The sequence below is a fragment of the Acomys russatus genome, chromosome X, assembly GCF_903995435.1.
Source record: "Acomys russatus chromosome X, mAcoRus1.1, whole genome shotgun sequence".
Classification (NCBI taxonomy): domain Eukaryota; kingdom Metazoa; phylum Chordata; class Mammalia; order Rodentia; family Muridae; genus Acomys; species Acomys russatus.
In genome coordinates, this window is record NC_067169.1 from 122,953,916 (window position 1) to 122,976,664 (window position 22,749).

Genomic DNA, 22,749 nt, shown 5'->3' on the forward strand with positions numbered 1-22,749 from the left:
TTGAAGAGACACCTCCAAATACCTAAAAGAATTCTGAAAAAGTAGTACAGAGTCAGAAAACTCACATTTCTCAGTTTCAAAACACTGCAAAGTAGCCGAGCACAGTGCCTCACGCCTTTAATCCCAGCATTCAGGAGGCAGAGACAGGTGGATCACCATGAGTTCGATGAAGGAGAGATAAACCTGTTTTTGTTATGATCCCAAGTGTGGGATGGGGAACGGTCTTGTGAGAGAACAGGTGAGGTTAATCCACTAGAAGACAAACCACCTCGTGTGGGAGCTTGATTGTTGCCAGCTGAAAAGATCCATGAACAGACTCTGGGAGGAGATATATAAATGAGCCAGAAACAAGAGAGGGGCCTTTGGAGACTTGGGATAGTTTTAGCTGTTCATCGCTCCTCTTCGAGATGCTCCTAGAGAGAACCACTTGAGGGACAGCTTCGGGGCTCTGGCTCCTGCTGAGGTTCCGGGTTCTCTTTGCTCCAGGTTCTAGCAGAAAAACTGCCAGGAGAATTGTTCCTCAGAACTGATGTCCTTACAGTTTTGTTATTGTGTTCTTTAATCCTTTTCTCCTATAGTTTAGGTTAGTTGGGTTATGAGTGACGTATGCTCAGTTAATAAGTTTGTAATAAAATATATTTGTTAAAAAAAATTGAGCCTATAGTTTGAGGCCAGCCTTGTGTACAAAGTGAGTTCCAGGACAGCCAAGGCTACACAGAGAAATCCTGTCTCGAAGAAAAACAAAACCAAACCAAAATAAGAAAAACCAAACACATACACACACACACACACACACACACACCTGCAAATACAGTGAAATATTGGATAAACAGAAAAACTGTTGGACACAATAAGGAGTCAAAAAACAAAAACCCTCCCCGATATGTGGTAGGCTACAAACTAGAAAAGGACAGTTCTTTAAACAAATAGTTTCAAGGAAACCAGGTATGGGCAAAAGAATGACATTTGGTGCTGGAGAGATGACTAATCAGTTAAAAGCAGAAAAAATTCAGCTCACAATTACCTGTAACTCTAATTTCTTTTAATTTTATTTTATGTGTTTAGTCTGCAAGTATGTCTGTGTGAGGGTGTCACACAGTAGACAGTTGTGAGCTGCCATGTGGGTGCTGAGATTTGAACCCAGGTCCTCTGGAAGAGCAGTCTGTGCTCTTAACCCATCTTTTTCCCCCTTTGGTTTTTCTTTGTTTGTTTGAGACAGGGTTTCTCTGTGTAGCCTTAGCTATCCTAGACTCACTCTGTAGACCAGGCTGGCCTTGAACTCACAGAGATCTGCCTGCCTCTGCCTCCCAAGTGCTGGGATTACAGGAGTGCGCCACCACACCCGGCCTTGTAACTCCAATTTCAAGGGACCCAGTGCCATCTTCTGGCCTCCTCAGGTACCTGCACTTTCCTCCACATACACATCATTAGAAATAAATATATTTATTTTTTTCTAAAGAATGAAATTAAGGCTGGGTGGTGGTGGTGCAGAGGCAGGCAGATCTCTGTTTAATTCCAGCACTCGGGAGGCAGAAGCAAGTGGATCTCTGAGTTTGTGGTCAGCCTGGTCTACAAAATGAGTTCCAGGACAGCCAGGACTGTTACACCTGTCTCGATCCCAAAAACAACAACAACAAAACACACACACACACACAATGCATGAGAGCAAGAACAATTAAGCTGTCCGGGTAGGTCCCTTTCCTCATGGGGGCCTGGTGTGCAGTAGTTGAAAACAGCAGGCTCCTAAGGGTGAATACTCCCTGCTGCCTGTATGGGTTGTCCCAAGGAAGCTTGGACGCAGTGTTCTGGCAGTTCTTCAAGTCTCTGATTTCAATGCTATCTCCAATCTAGAGTCCACACAGGTATGCTCGGTGCCTTAGGAAAGCCCCAGGTCACACAAGCTACGGTCCACACTGGTCCAGTCATCACCTGGATCCACCTGACTCCTGCTTCAGAATAGGGAACACAGGATTGAGGCCCTAGGTACAAAGCAAGCCACCTTCAAGCTCTCTGGCTGCCAGAAGAAGGTAATTAGTGTTAGTAAGCTCCTCCCTCCCAAGTACCTGCCCTGGTCCTCCTCACTGAGTTCTCTGCCCAGCCCCCAGGTCCCTATCTCACAGATTTGGGGCTTCCCTGAGTTGAAGGCAGATCAATATGAAGACAGTGGTCCCTGAGATGTGGCTCCTCCCTGATGACTATGGTGTCCAGCATATAATCAGTCAAAGTGGTACCCTGGACAAGTGGTGGGCCCTGTACTCCTGAGGGTTTCCACTGTCATGCTGTCCTATACACTACCAAATCATGCTCAGCAATGCATCTCATGTGCTGCCTGAAATTAAAAGAAGAAACTGGAAGCCAGCAATGAAGCCATGCCTGGTGTCACTCACTTGTAACCCGAGTATTCAAGAAGTAGGCAGAAGGATCAAGGATCATGAATTTTGAGACTGGCCTGAGGTACACACTTGGATCCTGTCTCAAGAAAAACACAAAAACAGTGGGCTGGGAATGCAGCTCACGTGATAGAGTGCTTACCAACATGCCTAGAGACCTTAGTTTGGTCCTCATACACCATAAAAACAGGATGTGGCACACAGCAGTCACCTCAGCACTTGGAGTGAAAGCACTAGGATCAGAAGTTCAGCCAGGCACTTGGGAGGCAGAAGCAAGTGAAAACAAACAAACAAACTCGTAGTCCAAGAAAGGCAATATAAATCTCAATAAGATAGTGTTTTAGATTCTATGATGTGGATTATTTTCTTTGTCTTTCTGTTAACTCAAGTTTTTCTTTCAAGGCAGGATTTCCTTGTGTAGTCTTGGCTGTCCTGGAGTCACTTTGTAGGCCAGGCCGGCCTCAAACTCACAGAGATCCACCTGCCTCTGCCTCCCGAGTGCTGGGATTAAAGGCGTGCGCCACCACTGCCTGTCTGTTAACTCAAGCTTTTAAGATTCATATTTAAAATCATTTAATAACTACAACCATGCCAGGTATGGTAGCACACACCTTTAATCCCAGCACTTAGGAAGTAGAAAGAGGAGAAATTCTGTGAGCTAGAGGACAGCCTGGGCTAGAGTGAGTCCCAGGCCAACCAGGGCTATGCAGTGAGACCCTGTTTCCGTAAAGAGGGTGTTAAATGTTGAGGCTAGAGAGATGGCTCAGTAGTTAAGAGCACTGGCTGCTCTTGCAGAGGACCTAGGTTCTGTTCCCAGGACCTACATGGCCGCTCACAACTGTTTGTAACTACTTCCAGGGCATCTGGCCTCTCCAAGCACCAGGCACAAAGGTGGAGCAGGCAAAAACAACCATTACATCATTTTCTTGTTGTTTTTTGAGGCAGGGTTTCTCTGTGTGTGATAAAATATTTTTTAAGAATAAAAAACGATTTATTTATTATGTGTCAATATTCTGCCTGCAAGCCACAAGAGGGCACCATATCTCATTATAGATGGTTATGAGCCACCATGTGGTTGCTAGAAATTGAACTTAGAAGTGCTCTTAACTTCTCTGAGCCATCTCTCCAGCCCCAATATTAAAAAGTGCCAAGTGCACTGGTGGTATTGAATACACCACATCTCTACAGTGGCAGTGGGGGCTGGGAGAGGCAGGAAGTCCATATCTATTTTGACCAATGAGTTCGTAGTCAGCATCTGGAAACCCAGGCACACAGCCAGGAGATGACACCAGGCCAGTAAAGGCTGCCTCCCTATCTATAAATAGGAGTTGCATACAGCTGATCATATAGGGCAGGGTGACACATCTGGAAAGGGTGCTAGTAAGAGGCACCAGCCATGCACAGCATTGCAGCAGCATAGCTCCCTTTGTGTAAGATGTTTGCTCCTGAAGTCAGCGTATGTCACTGATGCTGCCAGCTACATCTGTTCTTGTGTGCTGGATAGCGGGGAGGCATGGAAGAAGCCTGCCCAGGACATTCACATGTGAACTTACAGACAGAGGCTGCTTGTCCATAGATGTGTTTTCATCTGTGAAGAGGTAAGAAAGATATTCCTAAATCAGAACTGAAGATGTTTGTGTTTTCTTCTTTCTCCTTTCTCTTCATCTTACCTCCCTTCCTCCCCCTTTCTTTCCTCTCTCTCTCTCTCTCTCTCTCTCTCTCTCTTTCTTTTTTTTTTTTTTTTTTGTTTTCTTCGAGACAGGGTCTCTCTGTCTCTCTGTGTAGCCTTGGCTGTCCTGGACTCTCTCTGTAGACCAGGCTGGCCTCAAACTCACAGCAATGCGCTGGGATTAAAGGTGTGTGCCACCACGCCTGGCCTCTTTTGTTCTTTTTTGGATAGGCTTTCACTATGTAGCTCTGGCTGGCTTGGAACTTTCTAAACTACCATCAGCACCCAGCACCCAAGTCACCCCAAGACAAGCCTCATTAGTCACTTTCCCCTGTTCATACACTCCTTCATCTTGCTTCCTCATCTCCACGCAGTTTCTCACTGCTGACCAGCCTGTAGAGAAAGGACACCCCAGGGTAGAACACCCATATTCTCCCCACCCCTATTCAGTACTGGGCTTTCAAGATCCTATGTCTACACCACCAAACACATCTGCAATGCGTTTGTTTCTTTCCATGGCTATAGCATCTCTGGTCCAGGCCCCACACCCCACACCCCCACACCCCCACCCACTCCCAGTCCCCCACCCACCCCCACCCCCATCCCCTGCATTCTCCATCCCAGGACCCTCTACTTGCACTTGACAAAATGCAAAGCTCTTGAGAAATCCTGGGAAAACAAGCTCAAGCTCTTGAGCTCAGTAGCTGTGAACATGATTTTCTGACCTTTGCACCCTTACAGCCCAGCCCTTGCTGCCCACCTGCCACCAATCTTATGCTTATGCTACTGTTTCCTCAACAGAACAGGGGCGTGCTATCTACTTCCACCCTGCCCTATGCCTCCCAAGGTTCATGGTTCAAGACCACATGGCCAGATGGATGATTACTAGCTGTGAAACTTTCCTGGCCTTGGTTTCCCCATCTGTTGCCTGGAGGAAATGACCAAAGCTGCTTCTGGAGTCACTGGAAGGATATTAACACAGATGGTCAGTGTGCACTTTGTGTAAAGCTAGAAACTGCTCACCTAGTGGCCTGTTTTTAGCATCTCCAGTCAGTTACCTCTCACACACCTGCTGAAGCAAGCAAAGGGGATCAAGAGCCTACCTTGTGCTGTTGGGCAAAGGGGCAGGCCGGGATGGGTTGGGCTCCCAACCTGGGCCAGCTGGGATGTGTTGAGCTGGGTACAATTGTGTTGTGGGGTAGGAGACTGGAGCTCCACTGGGACTGTTCCTGGCATAGAAGCTCCTCTTCAGATCGCTGGTGGTCTACCAGGTAGGTAGGAGCTGAGGCTAATTTGGGCACCATGTGCAGGCACCACTGTGTCTAAGGACACCAAGACTGCTAAGGACAGGGAGAAGCCAAAGTCTGTAGGGCTCTGACACCACAGTGACACCTGTGTGTTACCTACAGGCATGGTGTCCCCTAAGGGGGTTGGCAGTGGAGCTAGGAGAGCAAGAATCAAGACTTCTGACCTAAAAAAGAGAACTGGTTCCAGCCTGGAACGGGCTCTAATGTAAAGAGGTTGCCACAGCCACCCAATCAGCTTGGCAAAGGCCACCTGGAACTTCACCCTGGAGCTTGCTACTACTGTGAACTATGGACATAGCAAAGACTCAGCCAGGCATGGTGGCACACGCCTTTAATCCTAGCACTCGGGAGGCAGAGGTAGGCAGGTCTCTGTGAGTTCGAGGCCAGCCTGATCTACACAGTGAGTCCAGGACAGCCAAGGCTACTCAGAGAAACCCTGTCTCAAAAAACAAAACAAAACAACAATAAACAAACAAACAAAAAAGAAGTAGCAAAGACTCTAAACTGAGTATTATGGCCTTGAGGTTAGTTGGCCCGAGGTGCCCTACAAAAGCAGCAGAGAACCAGCCGCTACTGTCACTTCACTTTCTTTTTTTTTTTAATATATTTTATTAATTTATTTATATTACAACTCAATTGTTATCCCATCCCTTGTATTCTCCCATTCAGGGGGAGGAGGTCCCCCTCATTCACAGTCATAGGGGAGGGGAGTAAGGGGAAAATGGGAGGGAGGAATGGGAGGACACTTCACTTTCTATGGTGGAAGGGTCCGGGCCCATCCTGGGAAGACCTTCCTATCCTATGTCTGAAGCTCAGTTCTGGCACCGTCCCCTGTGGTCCCTCTGCCTCAGCCCCTCCCATGCATCATCCTCTGCTGGGGTTCCCACTACCACTCTGCACCTGGCACGGCTTTGTGAGTCTTGGGGGTAGGCCTGGGTGGGGACAATCTTCTCTCAGGCCAGGATGCGGGGGAGAAGGTCTTCTCCATGGGCTGTCTTTGTCAGCGCCTCCTCTGCTTTAGCCTGGACAAAGGCAGACATTGACAGCTGGGACTGGCACTTCAGCCAGGACAAGGCTACTGAGGCCAAGGCTGGCATTTCAGGGGCACAGCGCCTTTGGCCCTGTGGTGAGGGCTTAAGGGCTACCCTGTGCTCTTTACAGGGACCCAGGGGAACTCAGAGAAGGACCACTCTGTACTGCCACAGGAGTTGTGGGCCACATGGGAAGAATTGGCTCAAGGAAACCCTGTCTCTTTGTCTTGACATCCCAGGGGGTGTCTCCCTGGAAACTGGGGAGTGGCAGGGAGCCCCTTGGCTAGAACAGCCCGGGTGGGGGTAAGAACACCAGATAGCGGGTCCCTGGCCTGGGCCTCTGGACAGAGGGGACATTGTTGGGGTGGAGGCAGGGCTGCCTTGGCCAGGCCACTATTGACAAAGCTGCCAGCTGTGGTGGAGCCCGGTCGCCAGGCCCTTGTCCCCTCCCCTGCCTCCTTCCTCCCCCAGGGCCAGCATGAATGGGGCTGAGCCTCGACTGTCTCCCTCCCACTCAGGACAATGCCCCCACAGCCATCTTGTGCCTGTTGCCACTGCCCCGAGGCAGCTGATGTGAGGAGACCCCATTTCTGCACGCTGTAGTGGTGGTAAGTGTCTGGGCCCTACGTCCTCAAAGATGTCCCTGAGAGATGCAGCCAGGGATAAATTTGCCGGGGCTAGGGCACAGGACAGCCCTCCGCCTTCTTGGCTGACGACACCATCTCCCCCCATTACATGCACTCAGCTCTGTCACAGAGATCCATGGGCACTAGAGGAAACTGTCTTTCCTGTCTGCACTCTCAAGATAAGGGGAAGGGGGATCTTTCTGAGTGGCAGTGGGTGGCTTCTGGCTGGCACATGCCTACATGGCTAGCTGTGCAGATCCCAGCTCAGTTCAGGATCTGTCACCAGCGCTGGCCCTCTTTCTAGAACTCTACTCAGGGTCAAATTCATCTGACTGTCACCTAGTTAGGCAGTTGGTCAGGGGCTGCTGCTGACTGCTCTTGGAGGAGAGCTCGGGGCTGGCCCTTGTCCTCAGCGCCTCAGACTCAGGGGGGCTCTCCACTCACACCTGGAGCGACCTACCTCTGTCCTGCTTTCTCACTCCCTGTCCCCCACTTCAGTCGAGCTCTCTCTGTCCTTTCTCTCATGGCTTTCCTCCTCAGTGCTCCTACACTGAAGACCCTTCTAGAGCTAGGTGTCCACAGACTCTAACTGCTGGGGTCTGTCACTCTCATACCCTGAGCTGCCTCCTGGTTACTCAGAGTTCCCCAGCACCCTCCAGGCTGACTCAAAGCTCTCCTGCCCTGGCCACCTGTTCATTATTAGGTTTTTTGGGGGGCGGGGGTAGTATGCCTGTGTCTGGCTGCAGCTTGGCCGGAAGCCACAGCTCTCCTTGGCTATCTTGTCTATTAAGCTGACTCTGACTGCCATGGGTATCCTGCCTTACACATGATGAGCTACCTTTTCTTTTTTTGTTGTTTTTTGTGTGGTTTGGTTTTGTTGTTGTTGTTGTTGTTGTTGTTTTGGGGTTTTTGTTTTTTGTTTTTTGTTTTTTTGTTTTTGAGACAAGGTTTCTCTGTGTTAGCCTTGGCTGTCCTGGACTCACTTTGTAGACCAGGTTGGCCTTGAACTCACAGCGATCCGCCTGTCTCTCTGCCTCCCAAGTGCTGGGATTAAAGGCATGTGCCACCATGCCAGGCTTGAGCTGGCTTTTCTTGACAGCATGTTGCTTCTTGTTTCTCTTTGTTCAAGTGACATACCCACTTGCCCTGCAGACGTGACTTTCTTCCATGTCCCTCCCTTCTCCTGCCCCTCTGTCACTTAGAGTCCTTTTGTCATGCCCATGTGACTTTTCTTTTTTGGGAGGCCAGGTTTCAAGACAGGGTTTCTCTGTGTAGCCTTGGCTGTCCTGGGCTCGCTTTGTAGACCAGGCTAGCCTCGAACTCACAGCAATCCCCCTGCCTCTGTCTCCCAAGTGCTGGGATTAAAGGTGTGTGCCAACTCACCCAGCCCCATGTGACTTCTCAGGATCTGTTTTCTTTCTAGTCTAGATGCATATAAGGCAGAACATGAGAACATCCTTCCCTTGCGTGTGCCCTCATCCTCATCCTATCTCTTTCTCCGGTTCTAAGACGCTTTCTTTGTCCTTTCTGTCCTCTCCCTGGCTGCCTCCCTCTGAGTCCCATCTGTTTCTTTCTGTCCTTCCCTTTCCCTCTCTCCCTTCCCCCTCCCTTCCCCCTCCCCCCAGCCTCTTTTGCCCTTCCTCTCACCATGTTTCTTTCCCAGTTTAGCTGCCATCCTCTCCCTTGCCTACTTCTGCCGGGAAGTGGAGACTGGAGTGTTTCAGCATTTTCTCATCATGCCTCATGCTGACTGACTTCCTCCAGGCTCCTGTGATGGCTCCCTGGCTTTCCTTCAGCCTCCACTTTCTGCTGCTGCCGCCGCTGCTGCTGCCCTTGACCAGAGCCCATCGCTTCTCTGTACCCAACACCAGCTTCAACCACCTGGTCCTGGCACCAAGCCAGGGCACACTCTACGTGGGTGCCGTGAATCGGCTCTTCCAACTCAGCCCTGAACTGAAGATGGAGTCTGTGGCTGTCACTGGCCCTGTTGTCGACAGTCCTGATTGTGTGCCTTTCCGTGACCTGGCTGAGTGCCCACAGGCCCAGCTCACTGACAATGTCAACCAGCTCTTGTTGGTGAGCAGCAAGGCGCAGGAGCTGGTGGCTTGTGGGCAAGTGAGGCAGGGTGTGTGTGAGAAGCGACGCCTTGGTAATGTGTCTCAGGTGTTGTACCAGGCTGAGGACCCTGGTGATGGGCAGTTTGTTGCTGCCAATACTCCGGGAGTGACCACAGTAGGCCTCGTGGTGCCCTTGCCAGGCCAAGACCTCCTGCTGGTGGCCAGAGGCCTGGCAGGAAAGCTGTCAGCAGGGGTGCCACCCCTAACTGTGCGCCAGCTGGCTGGACCACAGCCTTTCTCCAGCGAAGGTCTGGGAAGGCTCGTGGTGGGTGATTTTCCCGACTATAACAATAGCTATGTAGGAGCTTTTTCTGATGCCCACTCTGCCTACTTTGTCTTCCGACGCCGTGGGGCCCGGGCCCAGGCTGAATATCGCTCCTATGTAGCTCGCGTCTGCCTGGGAGACGTCAACCTTTACTCTTATGTGGAAGTGCCCCTTGCCTGCCATGGCCAGGGCCTTATCCAGGCTGCCTTCCTCCTTGCTCCGGACACCTTGCTAGGTGCATTTGCGGCAGGCACAAGTCAGGAGCAGGCAGCCCTGTGTGCCTTTCCCTTAGCTGACCTGGACAGGAGTATGGAACAGGCCAGGCGACTTTGCTATACCACTGGTGGTCAGGGTCCCAACGGCATGGAAGAAGCCACTGTGGAGTATGGTGTCACATCCCGTTGCGTCACCTTGCCTCCTGTGAGTGGTGAGAGCTTGGCTCCCAACTTTTGACCGGGGGTTCTGTCTTCCTTTTCTGTGCCTTGCCCTGCTTTGCCAGCCCTCTCCCTCTGTGATGCGGGACGCAGCACTCTCCAGGAGTAGCTACTGGCTCACCTCTTAGTTCGGTATATCAGTAGGTAGTAGACGGCTCTGTCTCCAAGCTCCAATCTACTCTCAGCCTGTTTCATTTTATCTCTGTTTCTCTGGGGGACAAGTTGTGATGTTGTGAGGCTTGGGGACCAGCCTTCTAGACCCTCCTGGCCAGGATGCTCTGGCCTCCAATTCTTCCCAACTCTTTTTTCACTGGCTGTGGGGTCTGCTCCCAGGGGAGGGCCTGCCCATCTCCTCCTGGAAATTGATTCTCTATACTTTGTCTATCTAGGACTCCCCTGAGTCATACCCCTGTGGTGACGAACATACCCCCAGCCCCATCGCAGGCCTCCAACCCCTGGAGGCTCAGCCTCTGCTGCAGCTGGGACAGCCCATCAGTGCAGTGGCTGCTCTCCACACAGATGGGCACACGATAGCCTTCCTGGGTGATACCCAGGGCCAGCTACATAAGGTGAGATCCTGACCAGTGGGGGTGTTTTAGGATGGTCTTCACACTTTCAGACCTGGCTTTGCTGCTTGTTAAGGTGGCCCTGCTACCTGTGGCTCAGGCAAGCTTCAGGATACTCCATCTATCAGCTATGCCGCACCGGTGTGTCGTAAAGCCTCATTGCACCTGGGCATCCGGTAGGACCCAGCTCCTGCTGTGGTCCCCAAATGAGAAAACTATCCAGGAACCTCTGGAAGCAGCTGTGCCTTTCCTAACTGTTGAAGGTGTGTGGAGATGATTGTAGGTAGGCTCAGAGGACCTGATGCTCAGAACTAGCCTGGACAAGAGTCTCTCTAAGGCAAAACCTGCTTCCCAGTGAACTTCTTGTCTTTATAGCTGCCCTTTGCATGTGGCAGAATGACCTGGTATTCGAGAGCCTTAGCTAGGGTGCTTCTGTTGCCCTAGCCTTGTTACTTCCTGGAGAATGGCTTACCTTGAGGGTCATGTATGGAAGAAAATGGTATGCTCTACTTTGATGGCCTATCAGGAGGGAATCTGGTTCTGAAGGAACAGGCTACTTCCTGAGGGTCTCGATAGCCCTGTAAAGGAGCCAGGAAAGCATGTGCCTTCTTTTGGTTTTTTTTGTTTGTTTTGTTTGTTTGTTTTTTGAGACAGGGTTTCTCTGTGTAACAGCTCTAGCTGTGCTGGAACTCGCTCTGTAGACCAGGCTGGCCTCAAACTCACGAAGATCCACCTGCTTCTGCCTCCCAAGTGCTGGGATTAAAGGCGTGAGCCACCACTGCCTGGCCTGCATGTACCTTTAATGGCCAGCCAGAAGCCATCAAGAGAGCTAGGTAGTCAAGTGCTATCTTTGTGCCCATGCCCAGGTCTTCCTAAATAGCTCCCAAGGCCACGTATACCATACCCAGCAAGTGGGGTCCCCAGGCTCAGCCATCAGCCCAGACCTGCTGGTAGACAGCAATGGGGACCACCTCTATGTCCTGACTGCCCAGCAGGTAAGCCCTGTCTCTGGTCTCTGGTCTGAATGGGATGTGTCTAAGTGACCCTAATCTTTGTAATCACCTTTACCTCTGGCTCACTGCCCATCCAGGTAGACCGGATACTTGTGGCAGCTTGTCCTCAATTCCCTAACTGCACCACCTGCCTCCAGGCCAGGGATCCGCTGTGTGGCTGGTGCATCCTTCAGGGCAGGTGAGCATGGGCCCAGGCTTGAACCAACAGGGGACCAAGAAGCTGTCCATGGAAGCAGCTGTAGGTGTGCCAAGAGGCCAACTTGGCTCTGTTGTTGAGTTCCTTAATACCATTGCAGCTCATTGGATCACTGTTGATCTCTCATTCCAGTAGTCCTACCCCAACCCAGGCCTCTGACATCTCTCCCAGGGCCCATGACTTGCTGCTGGTGTTCCTTGGCTTATTGCAGCTTTCCCCCAGCCGGGGCTGTCATCTCACGACTTCTTTATGAAAACCTGAAGTGTAGGCTGGGTATATAGCTCAGTTAGTGGAGAGGTTGCCTAGCATTCACTAAACTGGGTTCAACTCCTACTACGAAAACGCTAAGCATGGTGGTGAATACCTGTAATCCTAGCACTTGGGAGGTAGAGGCAAGAAGACTAGAAATCTAAGGTCATCTTCAGCTACAGTTTAAGTATACATGAGCCCTTTTGAAAGAGAGGGAAAGAGAGAGAAAGGAAGGAAGAAGGGAGGAATACATGAAGGAAGGGAAGGAGGGAGGGGGAGGGGGAAGAGAGGAAGAAGAGAGAAAGAAAAGAAGGAAGGAGCCCAGAGGTGGTGGTGCACACCTGTAATCCCAGCACTCTGGGAGGCAGAGGCAGGCAGATCTCTGTGAGTTCAAGGCCAGCCTGGTCTACAAAGAGAGTCAGAACAGCCAGGGCTAAAAACAAAGAAACCCTGTCTCAAAAAATAAGAAAGAAAGAAAGAAAGAAAGAAAGAAAGAAAGAAAGAAAGAAAGAAAAGAAAGAAAAAAAGAAAGAAAGAAAAGAAAAAAGAAAGAAAGAAAGAAAGAAAGAAAGAAAGAAAGAAAGAAAGAAAGAAAGAAAAAAAGAAAAGAAGGAAGGAAGCCAGTGTTGTCGTCTTATTCATAGTTAAAGCCATGAAGCCCTTCTTCCCTTCATTCCTCCTACTGCGCTCCAGCCACGCCATCCTCCTAACCCCATGTCAGGAGACCTGAGACTCACGAAATGAGTCAACGGGCTCGTGCCTGGCAGGTGTACTCGGAGGGGTGAGTGTAGACGGGCAGCCCAGCCAAACCAGTGGCTGTGGAGCTATGAAGACAGCCACTGCCTTCACGTCCAGAGCCTGCTACCAGCCCAGCACCCCCGCCAGGAACAAGGCCAGGTGAAGCCCAGTGTCAGCTGCTGCTTGTTCATTTCCGCCCCAGCTGCCTCTGCCCACAGCCCCAGTGTGGCACTTCCAGCACTCTGCTCTAGATCCAGCTCCTTGTTGTTCTCTCATGTGTCATAGGTCACTCTGTCTGTTCCTCGGTTGCCCAGCCTGGCCATGGATGAATACTTCCATTGTGCCTTTGGGGACTACGACACTCTAGGTCAGGTGGAAGGTCCCCATGTGGTCTGTGTCACCCCTCCTCAAGATCAGGTGCCACCTAACCCTCCAGGCTTAGGTGAGTGGACCCTTGGGTAGGGATTCCAGGGTAGAACTGGAGTGGGCAGGAGTTACGAGACCTCTGCCACCACTGTCCCCTTCCAGATCACGTCACTTTGCCCCTGGCCCTGATGTTTGAGGATGTGGTGGTGGCTGCCACTGCATTCTCCTTCTATGACTGCAGTGCTGTTCAGGCCTTGGAAGTGGCTGCCCCGTGAGTCCCTGGGCCTGGCTACTGATGGGGAAGGGTGGAATCCGAGATGGCACCCAGCCTAGGAACGCCTCTGCTCTTCCAGGTGCCGCACTTGTGTGAGCAGCCTGTGGCGGTGTCACTGGTGTCCCCAGAGTAGCCACTGTGTATATGGAGAGCACTGCCCAGAGGGCGAGAAGACTGTCTACAGTGTCCAGGAGGTGGGTGTGACTGACATACAAACCTCCTTGCACTTGATCAATCCAGAAAGCCATTCCGGCAGGACAGTACCAGAGCCACCTGGGAGTGGTTCCATGCCATTTTGAAGAGCTAAGGCTGTCCTTTCCCTAGGTGGGCATCCAGGATCGTGGCCCAGGGGCTTGTCCCCAGGTTGAGGGCCTAGCAAGTTCCCAGTTGGTGCATGTGGGCTGGGAGAGCCATGTAGCCCTGCGCATTCAGAACCTTCACTATTTCCGAGTGAGTAGTCAGGTGGATGGGGGGGATGATGGGAGAGTAGACAGTGTTCACATGACTAACATTATGGCCTCCATACCTTCCAGGGGCTGCCTGCCTTGTACTACTGCTGGCTAGAGCTGTCTGGCAAGCTGGAGAAGCTACCTGCCTACCTGCAGGAGACGTCCAGGGACTCTGGCCTTATTCACTGCCAGGCCCAGCAGGTAAAAGGCTGCTTGGTGTCTTAGGCAGCCCCCTTCCACTCAAACACACACACATGCATGCACGCACGCACGCACGCACGCATGCACGCACGCACACAGCTCTACCCAGTCTCTCCTTCCTCTTACCATTACTTACAAAAGCCCACTCTGTGCCAGCAGCAGGGTGCCTGCAGCCTTGGTTCCCCTTAGAGATGCAAAGAACAATCACACCCATTCTAAGGAAGCAGGAGGCAGAGATGCCCCAAATCAGGGGTCAAGCCTGACCTTGCCCTCTGCCCACAGTTCCACCCCTCTATGTCCCGGTGGGAGCTCCCAGTGCCCATCTACGTAACCAGGGGTGAGAGCCAGCGGCTGGACAATGCTGGTGATCTTCATGGTGAGCTCTGAGGTAACAAGGCAGGCGGAGGGGCGGGGCAGGATGTGCGGCTCATGGGTAGTAGCTCAGCATGCTGCCCCACCTTCCCTAGTTACTCTATATGACTGTGCCATGGGCCACCCTGACTGCAGCCACTGCCAGGCAGCCAATGGGAGCCTAAGCTGTTTGTGGTGTGGTGATGGCCAGCCTGGCTGCCGCTATGGGCCACTGTGCCCACCAGGTGCTGTGGAACAGCTATGCCCTACACCCAGCATTGATGTGGTGAGACTCTGCCCCTGTAGATTCTAGCTTTTCCACTCCCCAAGGGTCCTGCCTCCACTGTCCAATACTCCCCCATAGCAAGCCCTAGTAGTTTGGTCCAGACATTGTCCAGTATTTGGCTGATTGGGCATCTACACTGTAGAGTGGGATGCCAGTTTGGGGGATCCTATCTACCATCTTTCTCTGCTACAGATTGAACCCCTGACTGGTCCCCCAGAAGGTGGCTTGGCCATCACCATCCTTGGTTCCAACCTGGGCCAGGCCTTTAATGATGTGCAAAATGCCGTGACTGTAGCTGGCCGGCCCTGCAACCCTGACCCGTCTCTCTATCGCATCTCTGCCCGGTAAGGCGCCTCAGCAGGCTGGGGAGCAGAGGGATGCTATCCAGAGTAAGCCTCCAGAAGCTGATCACCCAGAGGGAGGGGAGGATTGTAGCTAGGAAACGTGAGGCCCTGGGTCAGAGCACAAAAGGGAAACAAGCGGCAAAGGAGGAACAGGCTCCAGGCAGCCCCTGGCAGGCTGCCCCGGCATCCCCCAGGGCTTGGGCAGCTACTGGACCTTGCTTCACTAGGATTGTGTGTGTAACATCTCCTGCTCCCAATGGCACTGCTGGGCCAGTCCAAGTGGCCATTAAGAGTCGTCCTCCTGGCATCTCGACTCAGCACTTCACCTACCAGGTCAGTAACTCCCCTAAGGTGGTCCTAATGCAAGGTATGGTGGAAGGGAAGACTAAAGATGTCAAGCTGAATCCAAGAGCAGCAGAGCCAGCAGGCTTGTGGTGGCACAAGCCTTTAACTCCAGAACTTGGGAGGCAGAGGCAGGTAGATCTCTGAGTTCAAGGCCAGCCTAGTCTACAGAGTGAGTTCCAGGACAGCCGGGGCTACACAGAGAAAACCTTTTTTCCTTTTTTAAAGATTTATTTATTTATTATTATGTATACAGTGCTATGCCTGCATGTATAGCTGCAGGCCAGAAGAAGGCACCAGATCCCGTTACAGATAGCTATGAGCCACCATGTGGTTGCTGAGAATTGAACTCAGGACCTCTGGAAGAGCAGCCAGTGCTCTTAACCTCTGAGCCATCTCTCCAGCCCCAAAAAACACTATCTTGAAACCCCCTAACCACCCCCCCCCAAAAAGAGCAGCAGGAAGCACTGCTGCTGTGTCCAAGAAGGAAGCTACATGATCTCAGTGGAGAGTGAGCTGGGCGCAGTGTTGTGATGACAAGGACACTGTTACTGGCAGCTGTCTAGGAGGCAGGCAGGCAGTACAGAATAAAAAAATAGCAGACAGCCAGGGTGGAGAATACACAAAACTTGTTGCAGCCCTGGTAGGGGATATAGAAAAAGTAGGGATACCTCCAGCTGTTGGCCTGAGCCCTGGGCACATGGTCAGACCGCTATGGAGTAGAAAACCCAGGGTGAAAGTAGGAGGCAGGGGTGGATTAGGGCAAGTTCTGCTGCAGTGCCCCAGGTTGATGACTGGATCCTAGAGCTTAGAGTTTAGGAGGTCCCAGGTATAAACTGATCAAGAGGGAGAAGGTGGTAGCAAAGGCAGGGGTAGACAGGAGTGAGCTAGTCTAGGCAGAACCGAAGGAAAAAAGGTATGGCAGTTCAAGAAGGCGGGTGCACTTGACTGAGGCCCCTGCCCAAGAGACCAACTAGCTCCTTAAAGCTAGAGGGCCTTGAGGACAGGCTCAGTGTCTACCCCAGCCTACCCTGTTCCCCAGGACCCTGTCCTGCTGAGCCTGAATCCTCAGTGGGGGCCCCAGGCAGGGGGCACTCAGCTCACCATCCATGGACAGTACCTCCAGACAGGAGGCAACGTCAGTGCCTTTGTGGGTGACCAACCTTGCCCCATGTGAGTATGCAACCTAGCTCACCTGCTCCAGACCTAGGCACTGTGAACCGAAGGACCCTCTTATACAATAGGGCGGTGGATTCAAGGCTTCCTTGAAATTCTAAGAGAAGTCCTAATATGCCTTTCCCTAGAAACCTTTGCCCCTGCTGAGAGAAGCAAGTGGGCCTCTCCCTGGAGGACTGCTCCTCTCACTAGGGCTGAGCCCCAAGTAAGAACATCCCCCTCCTCTGCAGCCAGGAGCCTGTGTGTCCTGAAGCCATCATATGCCACACCATGCCCCAAGCTGAGCCAAGAGAAGCAGTGGTCCTTGTAGTCTTTGGTCATGTTGAGCGCAAATTGCTCACCACCCCCTTTCTATACACTGCCAACCCCCAACTGGTTGCAGCAGAGCCTAGTGTCAGCTTCCGGGGGTGAGTACTTGGCCAACCTGCAGTGTGCCACTGGAAAAATGGGGTACAAGGGTTGAACTACCCAAGGTCCTCTGAACTCTTTTGACTTCAATTCTGGCATAGGGGTGGACGAGTGATTCGAGTCAAAGGTACAGGCTTAGATGTCGTATGGCAGCCCTTGCTGTCTGTGTGGCTGGAGGCTGAGGCCCAGGCAAAGGCTTTGGGGGCCCAAGTCCAGGATGTGAATCCAAGGAGGAGCTGTGGTGGCCCTGCTGCAGATCCTCAGACCTGTATCCAGCTTGAGAGTGGCTTGCTTCAGGTGAGTCTGTTGCTGTCTCTAGCAGAGAACAGGGCTAACCCCAGGGAACGCTTAGTGAGGGGGCAGGGAAGGTCACTGATCTGCTTCCCTGCCCCCTGCAGTGCTCCACCCTGTGCTCTGTCAACTCATCCAGCCTCCTCCTGTGCCACAGTCCAGCTGTGCCAGATGGGACCCTCCCAAAGCGAGTCTTCTTTTCCCTAGACAACATGCAAGTAGACTTTGCCAGTGCTAGTGGGGGCCAGGGATTCCTGTACCAGCCTAATCCTCGCCTGGCTCCGCTTACTCATGATGGGATCACTCATCCATACCGCCTCAAGCCAGGACATGTCCTGGATGTGGAGGTAAGAATGCCACCAGCCAGGCACTGCCTGGGCACTCACCATCCTAAGGAGGGTGGCGTGGGGTCAGGGGTGTGCTCCCACAGGCTCAGGCTCCTGCTCTGCATCCCAGGGTGAGGGTCTCAATCTGGGGATCAGCAAGGAGGAGGTGCGGGTACACATTGGCGATGGAGAGTGCCTAGTGAAGACACTGACGCTTACTCACTTGTACTGCGAGCCACCCCCACAAGCCCCTCAGCCCACCAATGGTTCAGGCACCCTGCCACAATTTGTGGTGAGTATATGCCCCCCAGTGGATGGGCCATGGGCTGCAGGCCCATGCTGAGGAACTCTGCTCCCCCAGGTGCAGATGGGCAATGTGCGCCTGGCTCTGGGCCCTGTCCAGTACGAAGCAGAGCCCATGATGTCAGCCTTTCCTGTGGAGGCCCAGGTGGGCCTAGGCATGGGTGCTGCCGTACTGATTGCTGCAGTGCTCCTCCTCACTCTCATGTACAGGTGAGTGTGCTCCCTCTTCAGCACATGTGGGCAAACTTCCCACAGCAAGCCCTAGGCCAGTGGCCAACCTGATCTCGGCCTGTGGCTGATAGCTGGCTTCTGGCTCCAGGCACAAGAGCAAGCAGGCCCTGCGAGACTATCAGAAGGTGCTGGTGCAATTGGAGAACCTGGAGACTGGTGTGGGTGACCAGTGCCGCAAGGAGTTCACAGGTGTGTGTGCGGGGCGGCGGGTACAGGTGGCAGGACAGGGCATCCACCAGGCCTGAACCTACAGCTTAATGGGTCCTGGCCTACAGATCTCATGACTGAGATGACAGACCTCACCAGTGACCTAGAGGCCAGTGGAATACCGTTCCTGGATTATCGAACATATGCTGAGCGCGCCTTCTTCCCTGGCCATGGTGGCTGTCCACTGCAGCCAGGGCTCGAAGGGCCTGGGGAAGAGGGCCGCCGTGCCACCGTGCGCCAGGGTCTCACACAACTCTCCAATTTGCTCAACAGCAAGCTCTTCCTTCTTACAGTGAGAGCCACGTGGATGGTGGGGACAGGCAGGCCAGGGGGCAGGGGAGCCTCAGCTGGCTGGGAGGTGGGACTGGGTACTGGCCAGACCCAGGTAAAGACATGGTCATAGAAAGAGGGAGGGAGGCAGGGTGTGGTGGTACACACCTGTAGTCCCAGCACTCGGGAGGCAGAGGCGGGTGGATCTCTGATTTTAATGCCAGCCTGGTCTACAAAGGTAGTCCAGCACAGCCAAGGTTACACAGAGAAACCCTGTCTCAAAAACAAAACAAAACAAAACCAACCAACTAACCAACAAAAACCAGAAAGAGGGAGGGAAGCCAATTTTAAAAAGAAGAACGGGGAGGGTTCAGGGCTCTGTGGAATGAATGCCAACTCCCCGTCTAGTTCATCCACACCCTAGAGGAGCAGCCAGGCTTCTCCCAGAGGGACCGCTGCCATGTGGCTTCACTGCTCTCCCTGGCTCTGCACAGCAAGCTTGAGTATTTGACAGACATCATGAGAACTCTGCTTGGTGACCTGGCAGCCCATTACGTACACAAGAACCCCAAGCTCATGTTACGCAGGTTTGCCTTGACCTGGATGTGGGGGCAGGGGCAGGGGCAGGGGCTCACCTCTGACCTATTCCTAATACATGGTGAGTGGGATCAGGCCCTGAGGTCAGGAGCCAGGAACTGCAGGGGTGGGGTCACAGAGGATTTGAGGGCTTTCCTCACTCACCAGGGTCTTGGGGCTTCTTCCTACAGGACAGAGACCATGGTAGAGAAGCTGCTCACCAACTGGCTGTCCATCTGTCTCTACGCCTTCTTGAAGGTGAGGGGCATTGTCCTGCGTCCTTCCCCAGCAGTTAAGAACTTCTGCCTGCTTGTGCTTTCCATAACTGATCCCCAGATCCCACCCCCTCCACCCAAACCTCTGGCTGAGACTTAGGGTGGGCCATCTGATGAAGGTCATGAGATCCTTTGTTGTGCTCAAGGGACTCATGAGAGGCCCACGGCATGAGAGTGCTGGAAAGGAAATGCATTGTGCCCCTTCTCCAGCTGACGGGAGCTGGCTGGGGGCCGCTGAGGGGCCTGTGTTGGCTGGCTGGCTTTTGCTTATCCTTGCTGTAGGCTGCTAATTGCCCCTCTAAGTCCCACCATGCCCTCTGCTGGGCCTTGCTGGGTCCACTAGGCCTTTGGCCAATAGCTGGCCCATCTTAACGGTTGCAGGAAGTGGCTGGCGAGCCATTGTACATGCTCTTCCGGGCCATCAAGTACCAGGTGGACAAGGGCCCTGTGGACGCTGTGACAGGCAAGGCAAAACGAACTCTGAATGATAGCCACTTGCTACGAGAGGATGTGGAGTTCCGGCCCCTGACCCTGATGGCACTGGTGGGACCTGGGGCTTGTGGGGCAGCAGGAAACAGCGACATGCATCGAGTGCCAGCCCGAGTGCTTGACACAGATACCATCACCCAAGTCAAGGAGAAGGTGTTGGATCAAGTCTACAAGGGAACCCCCTTTTCCCAGAGGCCTTCAGTGCACTCCCTAGACCTTGGTGAGAAGGCCAGCCATACTCCCTGGTCACTTACTGCTCCTCCCACACCTGCAGCCGCTCAGCTATTGCTGTGGGCTTATGGACTTCTCTGGTCCCTCCAGAGTGGCGCTCAGGCCTAGCTGGTCACCTAACCCTGTCAGATGAGGACTTGACCTCTGTGACTCAAAACCACTGGAAGAGACTCAACACCCTACAACACTACAAGGTGCTAGTGGGAGGCAACAGGACAGGGTGGGTGGGGCAGGGGCTGCCTCCAGGATCCGTCTGTGTTCTCATTCCCTGCCTGCAGGTCCCAGATGGAGCAACAGTGGTCCTCATTCCTCAGCTGCACAATGGTAACACTGTCTCCCAGAGTCTGGGCCAGACTGGCTGCCCCTCTGGAGAAAGTGAGTTCCTTGGTCCAGACATTCCCACCTGCCAGGAGCCCCAGTAGATTCACTAGAGCCCCAGTCTGGGCCCACAGAAGTCCTGGCCATCCAGTCTGCCTTATTTTGGTTTCCCACCCCTCCCTGCCAGTGGCATAGCCAAACCCCCAGGCTGAACCAAGGTGTGGAAATTCTGGAAGCATGGGATGTCAGGCTGAGCAACTTCCTGAGCCATCTCTCACCTGTCCCCTACCTTCTCCCTCCTTGCTTTTTTTCCCACCCCATCCCAAGAGAAGTATGGGATGCATATCGTAGGCAGGAGTGTGGGACTGAGGCTGGGCTTCTGTGCTCTTAGACACTCCCATGCTGGAAGATGGTGAGGAGGGTGGAGTTCGGCTCTGGCACCTGGTGAAGGCCACTGAGGAGACAGAAGGGGCCAAAGTGCGGCGCAGCAGCCTCCGGGAACGGGAACGAGAACGGGCACGAGCCAAGGCCATCCCTGAAATCTATCTCACTCGCTTACTTTCCATGAAGGTTGGTGCAGCCAGAAAAGCCAGGCAGTGGAGCAGGGTTGTCACGGAATTGTGACTGAACTTGGAAGGAAGTGTGGCTTTGATGAGGCAGGGAGTAGTACCCTTTACACCCTGCCTTCATATGCTCTTCATGACTGACCTGCAGGGCACCTTGCAGAAGTTTGTGGATGACACCTTCCAGGCCATTCTTAGCATGAATCGCCCTGTGCCTATTGCTGTTAAGTACCTATTTGACTTCCTGGATGAGCTGGCAGAGAAACACGGCATTGAGGACCCAGAGACTCTGCACATTTGGAAGACAAACAGGTACCTTCCCTCTGCTTCTCACTGTGTGGATGGTCTACTGAATTCCAGAGGCACGAGGACATTATGACAGGGTAGCGAGTCCAGGATAGGAACTGAGGCTTTATACGGCATCACCCTGAATGTCTCTCTTCACTCTCCAGCCTGGACTAATGGGAGTATCCCGGCTTAGGTCACTTGTCCAATAAAAAATGAAGCCCGAGTTCCCGGCTGCCTAGGTCCCCAGCTCCAGGACAGACATCCATGTGGAGGAGTCGGGAGCTGGAGTACAAGGGGAAGAGGCCACACTGGCAGGCCAGGCCTCATCCCCAGCCCTGACCTGTGTCCCCAGCCTCCTGCTGCGGTTCTGGGTGAATGCCTTGAAGAACCCACAGCTCATCTTTGATGTGCGAGTGTCAGACAATGAGGATGCCATCTTGGCTGTCATTGCACAGACCCTCATCGACTCCTGCATGGTCTCGGAGCATAAAGTGGGCCGGGTAAGGGCAGAAACAGGGTACCAGAGGCAAATAGACGTGCAGAGCCTGGGTTCTGAGAGGGATCCCATGGTGGAGGTAGGAGATGGTGGTGTAGGTGGTTCTCCTGCTTCTCTGTTTACACCTCTCACCTCCTCTACCTGGAGTAGGACTCCCCAGTGAACAAACTGCTCTACGCCCGGGAGATCCCTCGCTACAAGCAGATGGTGGAAAAGTAGGTATCAGAGCCTTTGGGGCTGGGGATCAGAGATGCAGGCCCCTAACCCTGCTGACTTGTCTAGGTACTATGCGGACATTCGTCAGAGCTCTCCAGCGAGCTATCAGGAGATGAACTCAACCCTGGCTGAACTCTCTGGGGTGAGGAATGGCCCAGGGGACCCAGCCCTTCACATTTAGGGGGAAAGTAACTGGCAGAGCAGAAGTGGTGAACTTTGGGTTTTGAGGTCTGGGATAAGAGACTCATTGCCCCCCACATGCTGCCCATAGAACTATACCTCTACTCCCCACTGTCTGGAGGCTCTTCGAGAACTTTACAACCACATCCACAGGTATTATGACCAGGTGAGGCCAGAGCATTCTTGAGGGAAGAAGGCAGGCTCTTGGAGGGGTAGCCAAGACAATGACCCATGGGACCTCCCTGATGGGGAGGAGAGGGGGGAGATGGATGGGGTTGGGGTGGCCCAATCCAGACAGAGGGAAGAAAGGACAGGAGACATCCTGTGCTGGAAGAGACCTGGCTGGGAGATGGTCTTAGCTTTCACCTGGGCAGGTCTCCGGCAGAACCTCTCCTCTATTACCCCAGGCCCTTGTTGAGATGGAAAAAAGGAGTGATGGACAGAGGGGTGGGGTTTCAAGCAGGTACACTCTGCTGTCCTGACAGATTATCGGTGCCCTGGAGGAGGACCCTGTGGCCCAGAAGATGCAGCTGGCTTGCCGCCTGCAACAGATCGCTGCCCTGGTGGAGAACAAAGTGACTGACCTGTGAACTAGGGCCACAGCGGTCACCCGAGACCTGCCAGGTTATAGACCACTGAGCAGGATCCACCACCAAAGTACCGTATGACCCTGAGCAAGCAGTGACTGAGG

At 53.1% G+C, this 22,749-nt stretch overlaps 1 protein-coding gene and 1 non-coding gene across 2 annotated transcripts; both read left to right on the forward strand.

Moving 5' to 3' along the window:
• Window positions 1-1,663: 1,663 nt before the first annotated feature.
• Window positions 1,664-1,803, forward strand: LOC127186013 (small nucleolar RNA SNORA70). The gene has a single exon (XR_007830270.1). It is a non-coding gene; the product is annotated as a small nucleolar RNA SNORA70 (small nucleolar RNA).
• Window positions 1,804-6,564: 4,761 nt separating this feature from the next.
• Plxnb3 (plexin B3) lies at window positions 6,565-22,749 on the forward strand. The gene is made up of 36 exons (XM_051142527.1): window positions 6,565-6,700; window positions 6,916-7,005; window positions 8,687-9,825; window positions 10,229-10,408; window positions 11,272-11,400; window positions 11,496-11,596; window positions 12,631-12,760; window positions 12,887-13,043; window positions 13,130-13,238; window positions 13,321-13,435; window positions 13,566-13,691; window positions 13,775-13,891; window positions 14,174-14,267; window positions 14,359-14,528; window positions 14,721-14,872; window positions 15,100-15,205; window positions 16,257-16,387; window positions 16,621-16,797; window positions 16,900-17,095; window positions 17,197-17,436; window positions 17,546-17,707; window positions 17,777-17,928; window positions 18,038-18,138; window positions 18,225-18,448; window positions 18,835-19,013; window positions 19,194-19,260; window positions 19,659-19,986; window positions 20,088-20,191; window positions 20,276-20,372; window positions 20,707-20,885; window positions 21,030-21,190; window positions 21,519-21,666; window positions 21,813-21,877; window positions 21,945-22,020; window positions 22,150-22,224; window positions 22,544-22,749. The coding sequence occupies exons 3-36, from the start codon at window positions 8,767-8,769 to the stop codon at window positions 22,646-22,648; spliced, it is 5,712 nt and encodes a 1,903-aa protein (XP_050998484.1). The 5' UTR covers window positions 6,565-6,700; window positions 6,916-7,005; window positions 8,687-8,766; the 3' UTR covers window positions 22,649-22,749.